The sequence below is a fragment of the Pogona vitticeps genome, chromosome 1, assembly GCF_051106095.1.
Source record: "Pogona vitticeps strain Pit_001003342236 chromosome 1, PviZW2.1, whole genome shotgun sequence".
Classification (NCBI taxonomy): domain Eukaryota; kingdom Metazoa; phylum Chordata; class Lepidosauria; order Squamata; family Agamidae; genus Pogona; species Pogona vitticeps.
In genome coordinates this window covers 323,050,017-323,073,579 of record NC_135783.1, presented here as the reverse complement: position 1 = coordinate 323,073,579, position 23,563 = coordinate 323,050,017, and the positions used below count along the sequence as shown (strand labels likewise).

General features: G+C 41.3%; 1 protein-coding gene across 2 annotated transcripts in view; it reads right to left on the bottom strand.

The window, feature by feature from the left end:
* NRXN3 (neurexin 3) overlaps positions 1-23,563 on the bottom strand; it is a 1,709,419-nt gene that overhangs the window by 999,745 nt on the left and 686,111 nt on the right. For both annotated transcript variants that reach the window (XM_078393277.1, XM_078393271.1), the window contains 2 exons: positions 19,765-20,203; positions 16,503-16,886 (listed from right to left, as the gene is read on the bottom strand). In XM_078393277.1, the coding sequence (XP_078249403.1) occupies positions 16,503-16,886; positions 19,765-20,203 (823 nt within the window). The remainder of the gene's footprint in view (positions 1-16,502; positions 16,887-19,764; positions 20,204-23,563) is intronic.

Sequence of the window (23,563 nt, the reverse complement as noted above, 5' to 3'; positions counted from 1 at the left end):
CAAAGAACTGGAAACTGACTAAGAGTGAAAGCTGTTTTTGATACTTATGGCAACAAACATGCAATGAGACCAGTTGGTACAACTCAGCTGTACTTGAACTGTATTTTTTGTGAAACACTGGGATGAGCTATAACTAGGGTCATGAATTCTCATAATGTGATATAAAATAATAAAAATCTAACACTACAATCCAGTTCATAAGATACTCCCTGCTCCCTTCAACTTAAACTTCTAAGACTGTTATACTAGTCTGCCATAAACACAATTTTCCTTCAAAGACTGCAGACATTAAATGGAATGTCTGTATTTGCCTACAGAAAGGTGGGAGGCTCTAAACTGAGTTCATGTGAAGCATGGATTCCCCTGACTCCATAATACAATGGTGCCTCGCAAGACGATTGCCTTGCCGGATGAAAAACTCGCTAGATGAATGGGTCTGGTGAGTTTTTAGGTGCATCGCAAGATGATTGTTCCTATGGCCATTTTTCGCATGACGAATGCGCTTGCAGAGGCTGGCCCAGCACCATTTTTGAAGATCGCACCCCTTTCCCCTGCCTTCAGCAAGCCTCCGAACGGAAAAAGGAAAAAAAAAAGAAAGCCTTTTTCCGTTCGGAGCCTTACCGAAGGCAGGGGAAAGGGTGCGATCTTCAAAAATGGTGCTGGACAAGCCTCTGCAAGTGCTGCTCAGACGGACCCCGATGCTTCCCTTACACCATTGGAAGACTGGCGGGAGTCCCTCTGAGTGCCAAGCGGCGCTTGCAGAGGCTTGTCCAGCACCATTTTTTAAGATCACGCCCTTTCCCCCTGCCTTCAGTAAGGCTCCAAATGGAAAAAGGCTTCCTTTTTTTTTTTTTCCTTTTCCTTTTTCCATTTGGAGCCTTACTGAAGGCAGGGGAAAGGGGCACAATCTTCAAAAATGGTGCTGGACAAGCCTCTGCAAGTGCAGCTCACCACTCGGAGGGACCCCTGCCAGTATTCCGATGGTGCAAGGGAAGACCTGGGGGACCTCCTAAGGCAGCAATCTGGTGCTTCCACAGATCCCTAACTGGTAAGTGACTTTTTTTAAAAAAATCCATAGGAATGCATTAATTAAATTTCAATGCATTCCTATGGGAAACCACAGCTCACAAGACAAAAATATCACAAAACGACATTAACCCCGGAACGGATTAATTTTGTATTGCGAGGCACCACTGTACATCATAAATCATTTGTCCACAGTCTCTTATGTGCAGGATTTCTTCTTGTTAGAAAGTGCTCAAAGAGTCCAGGGTCAGGCTGCCTTCTATGCCTTCCACCCCAGTTGTCCCCTTGGTTTTTTTCCCCTGGACCACTCTAAGTAGCCATGCCAACTCCTATGATGCTACCAACCTTGCTGGATTTTCCAATGGGGGGTAGTGAAGGATGCCCAGAATGCCCCGAGGTCAGGGAAACTTCTAGAAAAGGCAAGTTGCAGAGAGGAGAACTAGGGTCTGAAGAATCTAGAAGGGAGAAGGACTGGATATGTCAGGTGAAGGAAGATGAGGCCAGGAGGGAAAAAGAAGAGGGAGTGACCTGAACGGACACACAAGAGTGGCCCCAAGTGGAGCTGCCTAAGGAAGTACAGTGGGGGCTTGACTTGAGAACTTAATCCGTATTGGAAGGCGGTTCTCAAGTCAAAAGGTTCTCAAGTTAAATCTGCATTTCCCATAGGAATGCACTGAAAACCATTTGATCCGTATCTGGTCTTTTCCGTCCATAGAAACTAATGGGAAGCTGCTATTCTGCCTTCGACCACTAGAGGGGGATATTTTGTTTCTTTTTTTTCTTAGGTCAAGAAAGGTTCAGGGAAGGCAGGGAAAATACAGTCCAGGCAGTACAGTACCAGGCAGTCCGAAGACTGTCTCCCAATCCACTCTCTAAACGCTGGGAGGAGTGAGGAAGCAGACAGGCACCCTTTTCACTGGCCAACAGTTAACTGAAAGTTCAAATTTTGCACTTTCCCTGCCTCCCACGTGGTTTTTTTTTCAGTTCTTAACTCAAATCTAAGTATGTAAGTCAAGTCAACATTTTCCTATGAGAGTGGTTCTTAAGTCAAAATGTTCTTAACTAGATCCATTCTTAAGTCAAGACCCCACTGTACTGCAAGCTTCAAGTTTTAGTTGACCATGGGGTGTTATCACCTTTATCCCACCTAGTTACAGCAGTGGAGGAGGCAGCAACAATTCAATTGCTTTTGCTTGTTGGAGATTAAGATATGAGCTATCAAATACATAGCCCCCTCCTACCACAGCACAGGGACAGAGACAGGGACAATTCTGAACCTCTAAAGATGTGCATGAATTGGCTGGACAGCTCAGTGGTGTCAGTATCTGGCTGCCAAACCAGAGCTTGGGAGTTTGGTTCCTCACTGTACCTCCTGCAAGTAAAGCCAGCCTGTGTGGCTTGGAGCAAGATGCACAACCCCAGGGCATTCATAGAAGAAAGGAATGGTAGGCCCTGAGTACTCTCTCCCTGGACCCTAAAAAGGATTGCTATAAGTCAGAACTGACTTGACAGCACATTACTATTATTAAATATATATAAGTAATTACTCTCTATCTCTGGGCTTGAGGACTGCCCAATAGTGGACTGGAAGATTCATATTGTAGTTGCAAAAGAAACCTTGATTCTGACCAGTGGACATTTTTGTGGGAGGCCCTCCTCATGCAGAACTTGGGAGGCACATACGGCTCTGTACAGTGAGCATCTTTTAAGATCAGGTGGGAGGAGAAGAATAAAAAGAAGGATCTGATGCCAATCAAAATGACCCTTTCTCCAGCAAGTGGCATTTCCATACCCATAAGGTAACATTGCTGATGTGAATGTTATGTATACTCCATTCTGTGCATTGCTCCAGGTTTGTTTCAAGAAATGCCTGCAGACTCTGTGAAGGTGGTTTTGTGGCAGCGCAGACAAGCACATCAGCTCCATAAGGCAGGCCTTGCCATCTGCAGAACTCTCTCATTAGCTCAGCCAGCACAGCTACTGTGTTTACTAAATGCTGCAGCTGCTGCCAAACTCTTCAGCAAATGAGAAGCCAAAACACACAGAAAATGCTAATTACTCCCCAAAACTATGTAGAACTTTTAATGCTCCTGTAAACCCATCTGTCCTTATACCCCTTCTTATTTTCTTTCACCTCATCACCCTGTAGAGCATCTCATCCACTCTCAATTTGCCTTCACTAAATTGGTACAACTTTGTATGCCAATAAAGACTTACTGCTTGTGCGTTAGGGCCCCTTTTATGTTTAGGTCTGATTTCCCCCTTTCAAGTGACACAGCAGTTTTCAAGCACAGCAGACATGAATGCACACAACAAGTCCAAACGTTCAGCCATCGTTCAGCTGTGTTGCTAAGCATAACATTTCCTTTAATTGTGCATGTGGTTTTGCTGTACAGTAACCCACTTCTCTGCTTAGAGAAACATGAGACCTTTTAGTATATGTGAATGTATCACCAGATGTTTCATGGGACCAAATTTCCAATAGACCTAGTTCTCAGTGAAGATTAGACAAATTAGGAAAGAATAGGTACAGGCCCAGCCCTACTATTAGGCAGAGTCAGACCACTACTTCAGGCAATAGGGATGGGAGACAGGTGAGATGAAGGATACTATTCTATCACCAGTTGTCTGCCAGTCCAATTAATTTTTACACATGGACAGGAAAAGGGGTGCTGTAGTCTCTTTTGCCTCTGGCAGCAAGGTATCTTAGGCCATCCCTACACAGTTTCATATCTAATATAAGTAGCTGAATAATTATTGTACCCAAGTGAAATTTTATGTACAGAACAGAGGTTGGAAATTTTGGATAGTACCTCTCAGAACTGCATACTGGTCCTGAACTCCCTAACTAACTAAAAGATTCTGTTTGCTGTAATCTAAAAGTACAAATTTTCCAGGCTCTGATACACAGGAGGAACATATTTCTTAATTTCTCCTAGTCATGTCCTGTTTGTGCCAGGTGGTTGATACATGTTACCCAGGCTAGAGAACCTATGGTCCTTCAGAGAGACTACAATTCTCATCAACTTCTGCCTATAAGCACAGGGATGATAGAATTAAAAGTCCTAAAACATTTAGAGAATATCAGGTTCCTTATTGCCTGTGTTATGGAAAAAGAATGCTGGGCTCATGGATCTTGGTCTGATCCAGAAAGGAACTTCTGAAGTCACATTCTTATATCCATTAACACAGGAATACTATACATCCCACTGAACTCAGGGACACTTATGTCTGTGTAGACACTTGTAGGACTGCATTGTTATATTCTTAAGTAAACTGCATTATGTAACTGCTTTTCACAACTCAGTTCATGTTGCAAAATCAGCACAAAGCTCATGTTTGTCCATGTGTATATTTTGTAGGAGAATATATTCCAATAAGCATAACCAGCTAACTGACCTATTTTGGGGCTAAAGAGGTGATGGTTGCTAACTTGGTCATAGTGAGTAGCTCTGTGACCAATTTAGCAACTATACACTCATCAGCCCAAAAAATGAAATTATCAGGCATGTTCATTTCCTAACACTGAGAAGAGTGGGTGTGTTTGTTTTGCTGTCTGTTGAGTGAACCCTTTGGTAAAACAAGAAAACAGAAAGCTACAAAGTCCTTCATTGTATCTAGTCTGACATACGTAGAATACATGATTCATTCCAAACATAAACTCTGGAAAGAACAGACATCCAGAGATTTTAAAATGTAAGGCAACAGCCCATGGGACAAAAGCAAACTAATCTGCAACATGTACATTGCTGTAGCTATAGTAAATTGAATGTCATTCTCAGAATATGTCCATACTCATGAAAACAAAAGCAGTCAAAAGAAAAAGATTCATCACTTTAATGTGTTTGTCAAGCTATCCCTTATAAGTCTAAAAAAGTACAATTCTTTTTTGACTAATGTTTCTACAATATCCACGTCCATGCTATTTCAATAGCACCATTACAAAGTCATCTTCTAGCAGTTATTCACTGAAAAAAAATCGTAGCCATTATCGCAATAATGAGTCCAGCTAGGATGAACATATCTTTTCTTTTACTTGCACATTTGTCTACCTATAACCTATTTCAATCCATTTCTGTATGTACAGTTCTCAGGGGGGAGTGCAACCTCTTTGAATTCTATGATTTAACGTGTCAGGATTAGAGATTGGTATGAATATAAAAATGAATCACTATTTTTGACGAATATAGCTGATTCATCATATATTTGTCAATCCATATTCATCAAATTTTAAGTCCCGACAAATACGACTTGATGAATATTTTCCCAGTTTTATTCACTGATTCGTCAATATTCGTTACCATTTGGGGGGCCTCTCTATGCCGTCTCTGAGCTTGCTGGTGCCAATCAGAAGATCTGGTACATCAGGAGATCCTGGATTGGCATGTTAGGCAGCCAATAGTGCTGCTGAAAGGGCTGTGGGGGGGGGGGGTTTAACTTTTACAGAGGATTTGTAAGTTTTTCCTCTACAGCCATTTCCCACTTCTGTTCTGCTTCTCTCCAGAGTGAGAGCAGTTGCTGTTAGATGGTGCTTGTGTGGTACTTGCTTGCTAGTGTGGCTGTGCTTTTTTCACTTCTGTGGCAGCAAAGCAGACACTTCTTTTTTGTTCATTTTATTTCATTTATTTAATTAGTAGAACTTTACTGGGAATTTGGGGAGGGATTTCCTCAGCGGATTTCAGTTAGCTTAGGCTACTTCTTTTTTGGAGGCTTGTGTTCACAGTGTGGGGGGATTTGTTGTGTGACTGTGGAATCCCTTTCCCAACAATATTTAATTCCTGTGGTTGTGTGTGTCTCACTCTGAGACTTAGTTGGCAGGGCTTTAAGTTTAAAAAACTTCGTTACTTTTGGAGGCTTGTATTAACTTATGTCTCTTCAGGCACAGTGGGTGGGTGGGGGAATTTGGTGTGTGACTGTGTGGGCCAAATACCTCAGTGTCCGATGGGGCCACAATCTACTTTGCTGCCAATTGCCTCAGTACCTGATGGGGCCAAAAAGTCTACTTTGCTGTCATGTGCCTCAGTGCCCGATGGGGCCAAACTCTGCCTCAATGACAAATACCTCATTGCCTCCTGGGGGCAAACTCTACATTACTGCCAAATGTGATGATGCTGAAGACAAACTCGACCTCAATGCCTCATTGCTCTGTGTGCCTGCCAGAGCCAAATCAAGCTCCCTCAGTGCCACCTGCTTCAATGCCACGTAGTAAACTATCCTGGGGGGGACCCAATTTGTGGGTGAATAACTCAGATGTCCAATATCCAATATTTACCAAACTTAGCAGACATGTTGGGGAAAGACATAGGAAGCTTCGGTGTGATTTAGGATTCTCTAAGTACCTGGGGGGACATTTATTGGGTGTGTCTTCCTTGTGACTGTATAATTCAGGGGTCTGTTACACGATGTTCACCACACTTGCTGGACTTGAAGAAAACCATCTTAGGAATCTTCCATGCAAATTTGGTGTCTAGCTATTTGGGGGCCAGTTTTATAGCATTTTAAAGTGAAAATGAATTGACAAATCGATTCATCAATTTGTCATTTTGTCAATGAATCGATTTGTCAATTTGTAAATTTGTATTCATTGATTCATTAACCTTGACAAATCATGAATCACAACAAATCACTCCTTTTTTAAAATTCATCCCCATCTCTAGTCAGGACATAAAAAAATCATCTGGTCATTAGCAGGTCTGAAAATTACGTAAATTCAACCTCAGATGAACAACAACACATAGTACACCATGTCATGATTTATTTTACAAAAATCAAGCCAAAATAGAGAAGGCATGTGTGAAAAACTAAATACACCTTATGATTCAATAGCTTCTAGAACCACCTTAAGCAGCAACAACTTGAAGTAATCATTTTCTGTATGACTTTATCAGTCTCTCATATTGTTGTGGAGGAATTTTGGCCCACTCTTCTTCACAACATTGCTTCAGTTTATTGAAGTTTGCAGGCATTTGTTTAGGCACAGCTCTTTTAAGGTCCCACCACAGCATTTCAATCTGATTGAGGTCTGGACTTTAACTGCGCCATTGCTACACCTTGATACTTTTCTTTTTCAGCCATTCTGTTGTAGACTTGCCAGTGTGCTTGGAATCACTGTCCTGTTTCATGACCCAGTTTTGGCCAAGCTTTAGCTGTCAGATGGATGGCCTCACATTTGACTCTAGAATATTTTCATATATAGAAGAGTTCATGGTCAACTGCTAAAAATTCAGCTTTTATAGAGGTGGTCACACTTGCTGATGATCAATTACTCAACGGCATTTAGTTAGCAGCACTTAGCTGCTGTTTTGCTTCTTAATTCCTATGGAGAGCAGTAAGAGTGTACTTAGTTTTTCTCATATAGTTTCTCCATTTTGTCTTTATTTTGGTAAATAAGGGCCATTGGAAGGGTCATCGTGCACCACTTTCTGTCCTCTGCAGCACTAATCATGTGACTAATTTCAAATCCAGTGTTAGATCTGGTGCACAAAGAAGATCCTGTTTGGAGGGTGACACTGAAAAGATCACTCTTATACAATCACACAACTCTTTTTCCAGCCTGAGTGTTTGGTTCTTAATAACATAAGCCAAGGGAAAATTTGGAATGTTTTAAAATTAATTCACAAATGTTTGGCCGTGGAAATGGGGAGATTGATTTGTTAACTGTGGCAGAAGAAATAATTTGGTTCATTGAACTGTCAATTAATTTATTTACTTACTTAAACAAATTGTTATTTTAAATGCATTATGGGATTTAGAGAGAATGACATGGAGTTGTCACTACTGATACAGTACTGTAGTGCCACTTTTTTTTTGTAGCTTAATAATCAAATTATGAATTATCATACTTAAGTTACACAAATTTGTCACCTTTGAGTTAAATTTGACAGTAATCTTTTTGTCATTTTAAAGTTGCCCTTTCCAACCTCTCTCTTATTTTTCTGGAGTGGCTACAAGTCTAATAATACAATATTTGGCTGGAGATGGTGGTGTTCAATATGCATAGAAACCCTTGGGTTGGAGAAGGTTGTCTTAAAATATGATAAGATTTTTCATCTGAAAACCTGTTCACTTATGTTCTGTCATTGATCTTCATTACTCTTCTTCTCTTTTCACTCAGATAACATGTATACTGTTTGCTACCCTTTCAAACACCATGGATAGCTAAAGGTTAATAAAGAATTATGTTTTTATCAAGTTAGAGGACCCTGATGCACCAATAAGTGGCTGGCTACAAAGAACTGTCAGTGAATCAGAGATGAATTTGTAATCAGCAATGCTTTAAGTGTTTACAGCATTTTTCTGCACAGCTGAACAATTATATTCTCTCTGTCTCCCTACTAATTTAGAAGCAAAAAGGCTGATGTTAGCAGTGGTGGGCCAGGCTTATCCTACCTGCTCTGAGCAAAGGAATTTCTGCTACAAAAGAGAAAGTTGTTTGATTTTCCAAGATACTGGATTAAATGACCTTGAGATCCTTTCCACCTCTGTCATTCTGCAATTCTGTGTTGTCTATTTCCTGCATCGGCAGAGGATTGGTCTAGATGACACTTTCCTTCCAACTTTAAATTTCTTCTATGAATTCACTGCCCATCCTTCTGCACTGGTGATCTTTAAGGAACCAAATGAATTCACTGATTGTCAGGATCACCCATGAGTCCTTGCTGATGTTAAGAAGAGAGGATGCCATCCTGACTATGCTGGGCACATTTGTGGATGTACAGGTGTAGAATCTTCAGACATATCTTGCGCATACAGTATATGCATTTAGCCTCTTAGGCAAGGGGCACAATTTAGGATTAGCATTAGCATTGAAAACTTCATTAAGGTAATATGGAGACTGTAAACTAACCTTAAATTGTTAAATTACTGTCTGAAATCCAGTTAGCACAACTATGTTATAACCTGGCACTGTCAATTTTTATTTTAGTTTAATTTAAATCTTTCTGTTCCCTCTTTGTCTCCCAAGAGACCCTTTTGCTCCAACAGCCTTGGGGTGGGGGAGGTTTTAATACTGAATAAACACTGACAGTGAGTGACAAGGTGATTCTGTGATAATTCATCATTTGATCATTGAATTATATAACCATATTATAACCTGGTCAAAAGTTCTTTATTATTACAAGATTTTAATATATCTTGGCACATCTATGCAACTTGGGGAAAACAGTGGTGCCTCGCAAGACAAATGCCTCGCAGGACAAAAACTTGCAGGACAAATGGGTTTGGCAATAGGGTTGATGACTCACAAGACAAATGTTCCTATGGCCGTGCTTCGCAAGACAAATGTTTTCCATTTTTTGTTCCTGCCTCATGTTTACTGATTTTTAAATGTTTTTCTATGATGTTTAAAAAGTTTAAAAAGTTTTTTGATTGAATTTTTTAAATCATCTGCACAATATGTATGGCTTTAAAGAGCACTTAATAAACCCTTTGTAAACCAAATTTGACTATGTTCTGATTTTTTTCCCCATAGTAATGCATTAATTAGATTTCAATGCATTCCTATGGGAAAACGCATTTCGCAAGATGAATTTTTCGCAAGACAGCATTAACTGCGGAACAAATTAAATTCATCTTGTGAGGCACCACTGTATGGTTCTCTTTTACTAGAATATTTTAATGAATCTTGGTTTTCTGCGTATTGAGAATATGTCATGAAGAACATGCAGTGTTCCTCTACATCCTGTTTATCATGACATTCTGTAATTCAATGTATCTTTCCTGGATTTGCTGTTATCAAATGTGCTTTGTCTGCTAGTTGACTTGCTACCAATATGTAATCACTGCAGGCAGTGACATATCAAAATTTTTATACTCATTGGTTCCTTAGGTAAAGAGTATTTAAACAACACCTACTACTACTACCTCATCTTCTTCCTCTTCTTTAATTTTTCATCCTCTGGTCCTATTGGAGGCAGAAATAATCATGGCTACCATTAATTTAGCTATACAGTTAAAGTAAAATCAGTCTTTGTACATACATTGCAATTTGGCCATATTCTTTTCAGCTGAAATCTAGAGGGATACAGGAATAAACTACTGAATACATACAAATTTAGATACTTCATAATACCGACCATGTATACTGCACAGAAGCTAGAAATTAATTTGTAATTAATCCTGGGATGAATTACTGAAATATGAAAGTTTACTAGATCAAAGTCAAAGCCTGATATATAATTAAGAATTACAAACATTCTGCTACGAGTCAAATTAACTTTGAGTTTCAGCAGCATCTGTAATCCACTTCAGAATATTCAAATAGCAATGCTCAAGAGACAGAGTAAGCTCCAGTCCTCGTAAAGACCCACCTTATTTAAAAGGAAAATCACAAGATAAATTGTTGGTAGGGAGCCAAATACTGCCACACTAGAACCAGGTGGAAAAGAAGACTCAGAGGGAGCTACTCTACTTCCTGATTTCATTTGGGGTGGGGAATGCAACTGAAGAACAGAGCTTGAAACTTAATTTTGTTAAAGAAAATGGTTGCATTGCTTCTCAGCAGCCATGCTACTATTATAATTATCCTTGTTCCAATCTCTGAAGTAATCTATTGTGTTGCATGTTATTAACATGTTGCATTATCAGAATGCCAGAAAAATGGAAAGAAATACACTGTGGTTCAAGCTAGAGGCAAATTCTAATACTGCACTTTGCAGATAATTGCAAAGAAGAAGAAAGAAATATAAAAAATATAGACAAAACCAAAGCAGACTTCTTTTGCTACTGATGTCTGAGGACTGGTACGGCAATGGCATAAAACCTTTAAAAATCCTGTCAAAATGGCTTTAAAAATGCTTTTAAATGCCCTTCATACTCTAATGACTTGTTGCATTACTTCTATTGTTACTTTGTAACTACCCTATAATTCATTACCCCAAATGTAACTAGTGTATTAACTTACAATTATGTTATTTATTTATTTACTTAAAATACTGATACCTAATCTTCCTCCTGAAAAAACACCAAGGTGGCATACAATATTAAATGTAAACAATATTAAAACTGGAAAGGGAGATGAAAACAAAAATATTTTAAAAAGAGAGAAAATATAAGAAAGAAACAGCAGCCCATCTCTTAGGCATCCAGTTACTGAGAAAAAGCATGACTGAAGATTAAAATCAAAGCTCAGCTGAAGAGAAATAAACATTCTGCAGCCTGCTAATAAAATAACAAACTGTTTGTTGCTGAGGAAACCTATTTAAGGATAGTGCAGATGGAAAAAGAACTCTACACTTTGTCACAAAAGACTCTAGAGCTGGCTTCCATGCTTGACAGTCTGCTGCTCTGTCTAGCCAAGATGGTGGATTATTCCCTGGGCAGTTTACAAGTTTTTAAATTATGCAAGCTACACATTCTTCCCCCCCCCCCCTAAAAAAAAGAGAGCTGGGCGTTCAATTGACCAAACTGGAAGGATCAAAGTCTAAGTCAACCAACTGAGTACTGCAGTTTAACCACTGTGCCACAAGGCTTCTAAACAGATCTAGAAACACACCCATCTGTCTGTTTTTTGCTCCACACCACTGGTGGAGATAATGTGTTGTTGCTCTGTGTGGCAAAAAAAAAAAAAACTGTTACAGCGACTGGCTAAAAAGAAAGAAAAATCTCTAGAATGAAATGCACATTGGAGCTGTTTGGTTCAAAAGAACAGGAAGGAACAGCAATCTCCTTGGTAATATAATTCCACCTTGTACTTGCAGGATAGAGTTGCCTGAAAAGTACAATAATTTCATGGATGCACAAGCAGAGAAACTGTAAAAATATTCTGACAAAAGGAGGTCTGAGGTGATCTGTCACTTGTCAGCACTGGATTTACCATCAATTAGGTGGCCGCTGAAGGAAGCTGATTCTAGCATCAGAAAAGGACAGTAAATTAATCCTTATTTAATCTGTTATTATTGTTGTATTTCTAATGGCTAGAAAGGAGAGATGTGCCTGTGTATCTTCCCATCTCTGATGCTAAAATAACTTGAATAACTCTGAAAACTTCCTACAATGCAACAATTACAATAGAGAAATATACACACCCTTAACTCTCAGGTAAACTAATGTTGCCATGTTGGCTCCACAGAATGCAAACTAGAAAACCATATTCCTGTTTCTAAACACTTCCCTTTGGATAGGTTACATGACGAAGATGTATATAGGACCAAAAGCTCTACAAACAGCCTTTTGAAATTTAAAAAAAAAAAGGGAGAGCTGGAAGTTAGCTAATTGGGTCTTGACTAGTAGGGTCAAATTTTCAGATTTCCCTTAATCAGAAGCTGGTTTCCCCTTTGAAGACCTCTGTCAAGAGCCTGGCCTCATAAGTCCTCTCTCGTAAGAGAATGTTTACTGAAAGCACTTGGGATGGGAAGAAGAAACTACTCCATGCTTCTGTAATGCAGAAACACTTCAAATATGTTTAAGAAAATTGTATGTTAATTCCCTGGAGAAACATGGCGAAATGCCCCCCTTTCTGGAGGACTATCATTCCATTACCTACTTTAATACAAGCCTGTTTTGTTGTGGTGGTTGTTGTTTTTTAAATGAAAACCTTGTCTTTTGACTCTGCATCAGTGACCATTCATTGGCCTGCAACCTTCTAGGCATTAAGCGACAACAATATTTCTACTTTGGAATACTCTTGCAGGTAAGCATCTCCATGTATGCTCAGTTCATAACGCACTCATTATTTTTCTTTTTCTTCAAAAGCAGAAATAGTTTGAATATGCCTTATAAAACTACAGTATTGTAATTTCCTGGAGATACAGGGCAAAATGTCCCCCTTTCTGGAGGACTGCTGCTCTATTTCTTCTTTTAAAGCAGGGGTGTCCAACCTTTTACCTTCCCTGGGCCACATTAGAAGATAAAAAATTGGTTTGGGCCGCACATAAATTTGGTTTGGGCCGCATGGGGGGGGCAGCCCTAGCTGTCCTCCGCAGCCCTGCTCCAAGCTCGCTTACCGGCAGCTGCGATCTCTAACAGCAGAGGCTGCCAGCTTCGACTCCGGTGCTTTATGGGGCCGGGAGGGAGTCAACCTATCGACGGGGATGGCGCAATGCAGTCATACAACCCTCCTCTCCCCTCCCCTTCCACTCCTTCCTTCCTTCCCTCTCCCCCCCCCCCCCCGGTTGTGACATGCCCTGGCTGCAAGTGCTGGCAGTGTAACTTGAAACTTTGGAATTTCTTTAAAAATAAAAAATTGCACTGGGCTGCATTATGAGCTGACCTGGGCTGCATGTGGCCCACGGGCCGCAGGTTTGACAAGCCCGTTTTAAAGCATGCCTGTTTTTTTTCTCTTTGAAGTAAACATGTCAACTTCTGTGACCTTTCATTGTCCTCTGAAGCAGTGGTCCCCAACCTTGGGCCTCCAGATGTTCTTGAACTACAACTCCCAGAAGCCTTCACCACCACCTCTGCTTGTCAGGATTACTGGGAGTTGAAGGTCAAGAACATCTGGAGGCCCAAGGTTGGGGACCACTGCTCTAAAGATCTCCCTTCTTGGCCCACGAAACTGAAACAATGTATCTGCTTCAGAATGTATGGAGCCTGTTCCATGCATGTTCAGTTTATACCAAGGTAGTTGTTCTTCCGTTTTGAACGCTCTTTTTGAAGATCAATATTTCAGCTACTGCAATCTGGATTCCTTCAAAATAAAATAAGTGAGTGGGCCAACCATTATTTTTCAAGATAAACAAGACTGGTCTATTCAATGTATTTATTCTGTTTTAACTCTGAGGATGTTTCAAAGTAGTTTGTTTTTGCATTGGGGGAAACAGTTTTGCTATTCAAAAAAATTGTAACTTGAAAACTCTTTGCCTAAACTTTACCAAATGTGGCACCCAACAAGAGGAGGCCACCTGCTACAACTGTGCCAAATATGGTGCTGATCTGAAGTCAAATTTCAAAGATACAATTTTTTGTTTGGACTGCCCCTATTTTTCGAATAGCCTTGTAGAATGTCGATTTGCTCTGCCAGCACAATAGTATCATCTTCAAATATTTGAAGTGTTAACACATGGCAGATAGCGCAAGCTTGTTTTTTCTCTCTCCAGAGACTAGGACTGAAACTGCAATGTTGCAGTAAACCAGAGAAAATATATTTGTTACAGGTCGGCTGTAGGCAGGCATGACCCCACTTGTAATAAACGACATATTGTAGTGCTTTTTTCTACATTTCAAAGCAAAGTGTGCTGCTTACATACCACCCCGTAGTGCTTAAAGCACTCTCTGGGCAGTTTACAATGTAATTATGTAGGCACATTGGGTACCCAATTTACCAATTTCAGAAGGACAGAAGGTTGAATGAACTTTGAGCCTGGTACCTGGGATTGAACCTGGGTTATGAGCAGAGTTTTGACTGCAGTACTGCAGTTTAACCACTGTGCCATGAAGCTTCTGTTTTAATCGATATACTCTGATGTGGGTGGGTGTGCTAGAGTCATGTTAGGGCCTTAACACAAGACCACATTATGGGAGCACCATTCTCTGTTTTTATTTTTAAAAAGGGGCATTATGCACATCTTCAGATGGGGAATATTAAGTACAGGTTTAAAAAAGGTATTAGTCCTGCGAATGGCAGCACAGAGGAAAATATTTGAAGACATTGGCTGTTAGAGATAGAGCAAGGGAGGTGATGTACAAGAGAGGTGGGGAATGGGCAGGCAGACAACTGGCAGAGGTGGTCCTATAGTGCCCCAAAATGTGGAGTATCTGTAGGAATCAGAGCAGAAAAGAACCAGATGGGGGCATCATTTTGAATTGAAGTGCAGCTTGGCATCACATACTATGACAGGAGTTGCTGTAAATGCATCCTGGTTTTTCTAGAGAACATAGTGTTGGCCTAGGGCCCTACACAATGAGTGCAAATGGCAAAATAAGAAGAAAAAAAAGAAGAGGAGGAGATTTCAACTGTATTTCAGGAGGAATTTCCCAATGGTGAGAGTTGTTGCATATCACAATGGACTGCCTCAGAAGGCGGTGCACACTCCTTCATTTGAGGTTTTTAAACAGGTTGGATGGGCCATCTGTCATGGATACCCTTAGCTAGAGATTTCCTGTGTGGGTGGCAGCTGGATAGATGGTCCTTGGGATCCCTTCTGACTCAATAATTCTATTAATTCTAATAATACTGAGAAATTCACCTCAAAAAGGGTGCAGAAATTAAGACATTCTATTTTCTTTACTCAAAGGAACTTCCACTATCAGTTTGGTTTCTGCTTTTATTTCTTTAAATTTTTGTCTCATTTCATTCTAAGCACGCCATAAGCCACCACATAGAGATGGCAATTAATGGGTTTGTCTGGATTGTGAACAGTGTATATGGATCAAGTGTCTTCCATTTGCTATGCTCTTTCTCATTTAACCAAGAATTGATGTGTCTCTTGCTTCCCTGCACTAGGAATAATTGCTCCACAAATATCTTCAACATATTTAAATGACTGGTCAGAGAAGACAATGAGGAAATTGTAGTGTGTCATCTACTGTAGCCAAAAAAGCTCTGTCTTCTTTTATGGATTTGCCCTTGGCACAAGACAACTTAAGTATGCCTGTATTACCTTGATCCAGACACCCAAAGTAACAGAACAATACGAATGATGTTTTCCTTCATACCAAAACAAGACCAGCATATTCTTGCAAAAGCCATTTAAAAATGTCTACCATGTTTCTCAAAATATGTGGTGTAAAAGGTTTCTACAATCCTTTCTGCTCAAAAAATGTGAGGCACATCATGGGAACCAAACAAACATAGGCATACCCTGGATGGAACACGTGGGCCAAAATCCTGTTGCATAGTGCAAGCCAAATCATAGCTTATGAACTGTTCTTCCATAGCCTGCATGTGTAAATCACAGTGGGGATGCTTTCTTTACCAGGAAGGAATGAGTTGAAAGTTATGGTTTGGCTAACATTAACCAACAGGATTTGTGCTGTTATGTCACACATGTGGTGGATGGTGAGATCCCTGCATAGCTCTAATGATTTTCCCCCCCCCCCCAAAAATTAACAGCTTATAACTTTGGCTACTGATAGAGGCTACCATGGATAAATTGATCTACAAATTAATAGGCCTGAGTCAGCCTACAAATTGAAACAGAAAGCCACTTCCCCAGCTCCAGTCACAAGCTGTCTCTGTACAGGACATAGGCTAAGTTAATACAGTGGACCCTCGACTTACAGACAGCTCGACTTACAGACGGCTCGACTTACAGACTTCTCTGGCTGCAAAATTTAGATTCGACTTGCAGCCAGAGAATTGACTTACAGACCAGAAAAAAACCAAAATGGAATAAAAATAGAATAAAAACCACTGGTTATGGGATTAATCGGTTTTCAGTGCATTGTAGGTCATTGGAAATTCGACTTATAGACTTTTCGACTTGCAGCCACCATTCCAATACGGATTAATTCCTTAAGTAGAGGGTCCACTGTATGTTGAGATTTAAAGTTCAGTCAACATTCAGCTCAGAAAAGATCTCTTTGGATTCTGGACTTACCCCGCTCACATGTTCTTCCCCAGTAACCTGTCCCAGTGCAGTCACAGATAAAGCGGTTCCAGCCATCCTTACAGACAGCATTGTTCTTGCAGGGGTAGCTGTCACACTGCTTGGAGTTGACCCGGATACAGGAAGACTTGACGCCAGCAGCATTTTGCTGCTCTGCCAGCTGCCGGATGTTCTTACTCCGCCCGTCAATAAAGAGGTCTCGGATGCAGCCCACGTAGCCGTAGTTCAGCATGGCTGTCCAGAGCTCAGTAGGGAGAACGAGACCTGCCCGATTTTCTGGCAGTCCTCCAAGGTACATATCCCCTTCTAGGTCCAGGATCTCACTCTCCCCACTAGCAGTGAAGGGGGTCCGTCTGCTGTTCACAGATATGGTACCTGAAATAAAGAAATCATATTAAGCAATGGCCCTACTGGGAAGCTAACTCTTTGTATGGGTTGAGTCTTAGTGAAAGAGGATGGAAGGCTTCAGTTGAGGATCAAACTAGACAACACACTTAGCATCTTTCTAGAAGAGGTGGTTTCTCAGGTGTCAAAAGATTTCTGAGAGCAAGGATTTCCCTCACTTGTCCATCGGACAGAACACTGTTTTGTGACTGATCATTGGAAAGTAAAGGATTCATTTGCAGGTCTGAGTCCCACTGAAAGAAGGCAAAGAAGTTAAGTGCATTGAATACACAAACACCCCACACTTACCATCTAGTTGAAGGGTAGGGAAAAAGTGAGCCTCCAGAAGTTGCATTGCAGTTCTGAAGGTTAGGCACTAGTATCCATGCAGGCTAGAACTGAAATAAGTTCAAGACCAACACCTGGAAGGCTGCACTTCATATACCATAAGATAGCACCTTGATACAAGAACAGTGTGTCCTGAAGGGCTCTGATGTCCTCTACCAAAGCTATTAGGCAACACAGAACCACAATAATAATATTAATAATAAATTGTAGGACACATGAGGACATCTACCCAGTCTATTGTGATGATGCAGGAACTTCAAAGGGCTATTTTTACCCATGACCTTGGAAGCTCCTGCATCAAACTATATCACAGTTTGATACAAGAAGATTTGGGAAGAGAAGCAGGAGATATTTTTTTCCATTAAAAAAAGGTACTGCATTGAGACAGCCTGGTTTTGTTGGAATTCTTAGGAGTTCACATACTGGTATTCTGATTACACCAGTTTGTAGTGCAATTCCATAGATTCATTAAACGCTGACATACTGCAACATATTGGAATCTCAGAGCTTTGGTGTATGTTTTATCCTACATTTTAGCACAGTTTGAGCACAGCTTAATAATGCACCTCTCTTTGAGAGGAATACAGTAGCCTGCAATTATTCAAATTATAGTGAGGCACCAAGAATACAAAGGAGGTGGAGTCTACTGCCTAGTGGCAGAGCACATCCTTTCCATGCAGGAAGTTTCAGCAGAGCTGCCAAGAGGAAAAAAACAGCTTAGCCTTCAGTATTGGTCCCAATCCAGCAGGGTTACACTTCTGCTCCTACAGCTGAATGATTGGAGGGCAATGAGGCCCAGACTAGAGCCCTCTTTGAGATTTTTCAAGCTCCCCTATGGCTGTTCCTTCCCCATCTTCTTCCAGTTGGTCTGCGAAAGAAGGGAAAGGAAGTGCACTGCTTATTAGCAGTGTCAGAGCAAAGAAGGGAACCGAATTACATGATACACTTGTGTGACTGTCTGCTTGTCATGTTGAAGACCACTGATGTACCCTGTGCAGCCCCCTCCCAGATGTTTATTCAGGTAGGGGCCTAAGCCAGCAGAAGTAGATAAGGGAGAGAGGAGGAGGGGTGGGAAAATATGTGGTGTGTGAGCACATCCTTTAAGTAATGGATGAACAGAGTGTTATAAACTTCATCTTCAATAGTAACACCATCTTCTAGTTTATTGTTGGAATTATACTCCCTCCGTAATCATGGCATGTTTCACATTTTCCTTCTGTGTGTCATGCAACTTCATTATTCTCGATCAATCATTTACATTTATTCTCTTTTGATTTTTCCATTGCAGCTTATTATCATCTTTCAAATGCTGAAGAGTATTCCGTGCTTTTCCTACTCCAAATTCTAAATAAATCCTTCTAATTTATTGTAGCTGTGAATAGCTTCGGGTCATCTCCGATTACTCTCTCTTCCAGCGGGGCGAAAAACAGAATTGTATTTGCATACCCCAGATCTAAAAGTTCCCCATACGTTTAGATTCAGTGTAGAATCTAAAATTACTCGACTCATCCAAACCGCGACACAAGTTTTCTAGGGCCAGGAGTGTGCAGCTTTCCCAACTACGTAAACAGATATTACTATTTTGAGGCTTCCCATTGCTTTGAAAAGGTCCAACCAAACCCTCTCATCATTCCCTTCTCGTCCTGCTTTAAAACTGATGATATTAATGATGTATATTGTATTTTCGATCCCTGTAAAAAGAGTCAGACTTTACCAAATCTTTTAAAACAAACAAACAACAAAAACTCTTTGCAGCAGCATAGGGCCAGACTAGCAATGGGCAATTTACAACTGTGATAAACTTAGAATAGACATGGATAAAATGATTTCTGCTTGCGCAGGAGGAAAATAAATTGCTTTATTCTCAGGCCATACCAAAATCCAGCTCCTCTGGCTGCCGTAGGACATAATGAAAAACATGACTGGACTTTGAGTCCCTGCACTTATTCTTCAGGAATCCTCCACCTCTCAGCACACCCGTTCTTCTAGAACCAACATGGTTGTTCCTGCAATCCAGGCAGCACTAAGGACTTGGAACAGAGCTTCCTCATGCTTAAGAACTCTCTGCTCATGTTATCAAGTAAACCCAAATAGAGTTTATGTTGTCACCAAAAATCGTGCACAGCAAAATCCAGAAAGAAGGCTGAGGTTTGTTCTAAGATGACGATTTCCCCAGAATTTTATAAAAAAAAACAAACAAACCAAAACCAAAACTAGTAGCAAAATACCCAGAAACACTGGAAAAAGTGACATGCTTTGTAAATCTCTCTGCAGGCATCCCATTCTTACTTGAATAAGGTGCCTTTAAATCCAGTTCTTACTTTCAGAGCAATCATACTTCCTAGACAAAATATTTTTACCACTTGCTTGTCATGCCAGTTTCTGAATCAACCCAATGCCCACTGCAGTTTAAAGTCACATGCAGTGTTTGTTGCTTGCTGCATTAGAAAAATCACTTAATCCTATTCTTCAGGAATTTAAAAATGTTTGTGCTAATATGCCTCCCTTTCCCACTCCATACCTGATCTGCCATCTCTCTGAATATCAACGTGATACCATTCTCCATCATTAGCTTTTCTCTGAGTGGCCTTCACTTTGACTGTTCCAGAGCCCATGTCGAGAAGGAGGTAAAGGTTCCCATCTAAGAGTTCCACTGCAAAGAAATCTACTTTGGTATTCTTCTGGCTTCTGGAATCCTTCCTTTCTTGAGGTTTACCATGGGTGAAGAGTATAAGGCCGTTGGGTTCTGTGGTGCGGAAGTCAAAGGAGATAGACCCCATCCTCTTGGTGTTCCACTTAGGCAGGCTAATATAGGCCTCAGGTGTCTCGAAGTTGATGGGGTCCAGTGTGGCTACATTCTCGCATGTGAACTTTACTTCCCCATAGATTTTCATTTTTGTATCACCAATCCTTGCCAAGCGAGACAGCTCCAGACGGATGTCATTATTCTTATAAACAACCTGTCAGGGACAAAGTAAAATACCATATATCAATCCAGAAAATAATGCATGCTTCAGAAAGATGCACCCAAAGAACCTCTTAGAAGTATGGTAAGACTGCGAGACTCCAGACCAGGATTATTGCAGTCATGGGTGTTCTGTACCAACCTGAGACCACTGCAAAAACAGAAGAGAACATCCAAGAAATCCAAGTACCCAGTGCCAACTCCCTGTGGGGGGTGGGGCATCACAGTGGCTAAGACAACCTCTGAGTGGGCACACCTCCTTGCTAGTGCTGAGACTCATACATTCTTTAGCTGGAAATAATCCATAGAAATCATTCAGGAGTGAAGAACTGAGATGCTCCTGGTCCTTGTCCTGCTCCCATTGCTCACCCAGAAAAGACAGGTGAACAAGCACTAACCACAAAGAGCATCAAAGATCAGCAGTGGGATGCCTGCTAAGGCACTGCCCAGGGTGGGCGTCAGACACAGCTGATAATCTACATCAGCCCTGCAAATATTACAAAGATGCTCACTGAAGATTCTTCTATTTGATATAGCATGGCACATTCCCTGTGTTAGAGATATGAAAATATCTGTTTCAGTTTCTTACAATTCTCTGATTGTATATTATTTTATTTTTGGATTTTAAATATAGGGGACTACAAAAATGCCCCCACAACCTTCACGTTGCCTGCTTCTGGGGGGGTAGATGTTTTGTTTTATGCATGGAAATCTGGGGCATTTGCTATATTTTTCCCCTAATGTAAAAAATTATTTACATGTTTGACCCAACTAGACTTTCTCTGCATTGATTAATACATTTTTGTGCATATGTTTGGTCAGTTTCAAACCAGCCATTCTTAATGGGGACCACGGCACATTTGAAAGGGGCCACAGCCTGGAAACCATTCTTCACACACCTTATATGTTTGTTAAGTGGCTTATAAAATCTTAAATCAAACTCTGTTTCTTTCATATTGTCATGCCTAAAAAAAAAAAAAAAAGAATGCTTGTTTTAAACCGTGTGCATGTTATACAGGGAGCCTCAAAGCACAGTGGTTAAACTGCAGTGGTGCAGTGAAGGCTCTGCTCATAACCTGAGTTTGATCCTGGACTCAGGTAGCTGGCTGAAGGTTAACTCAACCTTCTATCCTTCTGAGGTCAGTAAATCGAGTACCCAGCTCACTTGCAGGGCAATGTGTGGCATGCATAATGAAATTGTAAACTGCTCAGAGAGTGCAACCATATGCAACAGTATATAATCAGCACATTTTGCTTTGCTTTAAAGTGTTCACTGTTTCGTGAGTGTTTTCTTCCTCTAACATGCCCTGTCAAGTGCAGCAAATGTGTGAATTCTCAAAACAAGAAGACTTTCTCTACACAATGACTCCAGGAAAATGGGGAAACACCTGCTTTGATCAAAACTGCCAAATCAGATTAACACTTTTCCATTCTTACATCTTGTGTTTAGAATTTTGGTATTGCATTTTCAGAGAAACTGGTGTGCTGGTACATCAGCCATCCCCTAGTTGGCTGTCCACATGTTTGTAACTACAATTTCCATCTTCCTCAGCCAGTACGATCAGTGGTGAAAAATTATGGAAGCTGTATTTAAAACATCTGGGGGGGGGGGTCAGGTTGGCTAAGACTTGTGTGCTCATCCATCCCAGTCAGAAAGTCCATGTCCTTACCAGCACTGAAGGTGCTGAATCCTCTGCACTGAAAGGGCAAGCTAGTAAGAATATGCCCTGACTTCATCTCTTGTTTTATTATGTAATATATCAAAGAGTGATTCACTTGCTTTGCTTAAGGCAGTAAACTAAACAGCCATCTCCTGATGCACCAAGTGGCAACTCATGTTTGTGGCTGAAAATCAAGATCCCCAGTGTTTTGATCTCAAAGAAGGTCTCTGAACTTGTTATTTCTGGTGGTTGGAGGTGGGGCACACACGTCAACAAAGCAGCAGCAAGTTCTCCGCATTACATTGCTTTCTCCTTGAAAATAACTGATTTGAATTTCAAGCACATTAGGAATCTCGGATTTCATACATTTGTATCCTTTGTCACCACCTTTGTCACCATAGGTTTATTGTCTTCCGTGGCATTCAAGCACCACTTGATCAATATGGAATATAGGAATAGATCTTAAATAACCTACTGCAGTGTACTGGAGAAAATGCTGGATTATACTCAAGATACTCAATACAGTGTCCTGCTCAACCCTAAAGTTCAGTGGCTACTTTTGGCCAGATTGCTAACTCCAAGTTTAATCTACTTCCTACAGCAGTGGTGGCAATAATATAGGATAGTTCTATATTCACATTCTGGCTTTGCTGTCTCGCCACCCAGGCCAAGCCTGAAATGGAACACAGTGGTACCTTGACTTACGAACACCCCAACATATGAGCAATTTGACTTACGAACAGCTCCGTTCACAAAATTTTGCTCTGACTTGCGAACGGAGCTTTGACTTATGAACAAAAAAAGGTAGGGGAAAAGGGAATGAAATGTAAATATACTAACCGCTGGTGGCGAAGAGGCTGCTTCTTTGTAGCTCTTTCGCTCCAACGGTTCAGGAGAGGGATGTGGCGACAGGGGTGGTCCAGCATTGGGAGGCATGAGCCTGGCCGGGGTGCTTTGGCCGCCCGCCTCCCGGCTCACCTCCCGCTCGCTCTTCGCCACCCTCTGCGGACCAATGCTGCTGCTGGTGCCCGATGCTGGCTCCAGCTCCGGAACCGGCACCAGAGGCTGCTCGCCAGGGCGGCCATGTTGGTCCTCGGCGCTCCTCGCCGCCCTCTGCCATTTGAATTTCCTGTCATTGGCCCACGGAGGGCAGTGAGGAGTGCCAAGGACTGATGTGGCCACTCTGGCGAGCAGCTGCTGGTGCCGGTTCTGGAGCTGGAGCAGGTGTCGGGCACCAGCGGCGCCATCAGTCCATGAAGAGCAGTGAGGAGCAAGCAGAAGGCGAGCCGGGAGGCAAGTGGCCAAAGCACCCCAGCCAGGCTCAAGCCTCCCGGCCGCGGCAATCACAGCAGCGGTGGAAGCCCGGGAGGCTGAGGAATCTTTGGACCAGTAAGGTGCTGGTTTTTAAAAAAGGTTTTGTTTTGTTGGTGGGAGGATTGAGGGTTGGTGTTGTTTTGTTTTTGGTGATTTTTTTTCTTTTGCAGTCCCAGCGTGGGGCTTGCTCTGTTTATTTTTATTTTTATTTTGATATTTTTTTGAAATGCCAAAATGGATTAATCCTGTTCCCATGCATTTCAATGGGAAATGCTGATGTGACTTACGAACATTTTGACTTATGAACATCTTCTTGGATGGATTAAGTTCGTAAGTCCAGGCACCACGGTACTCTGAATCACTCTTATGTGCCTCACCTC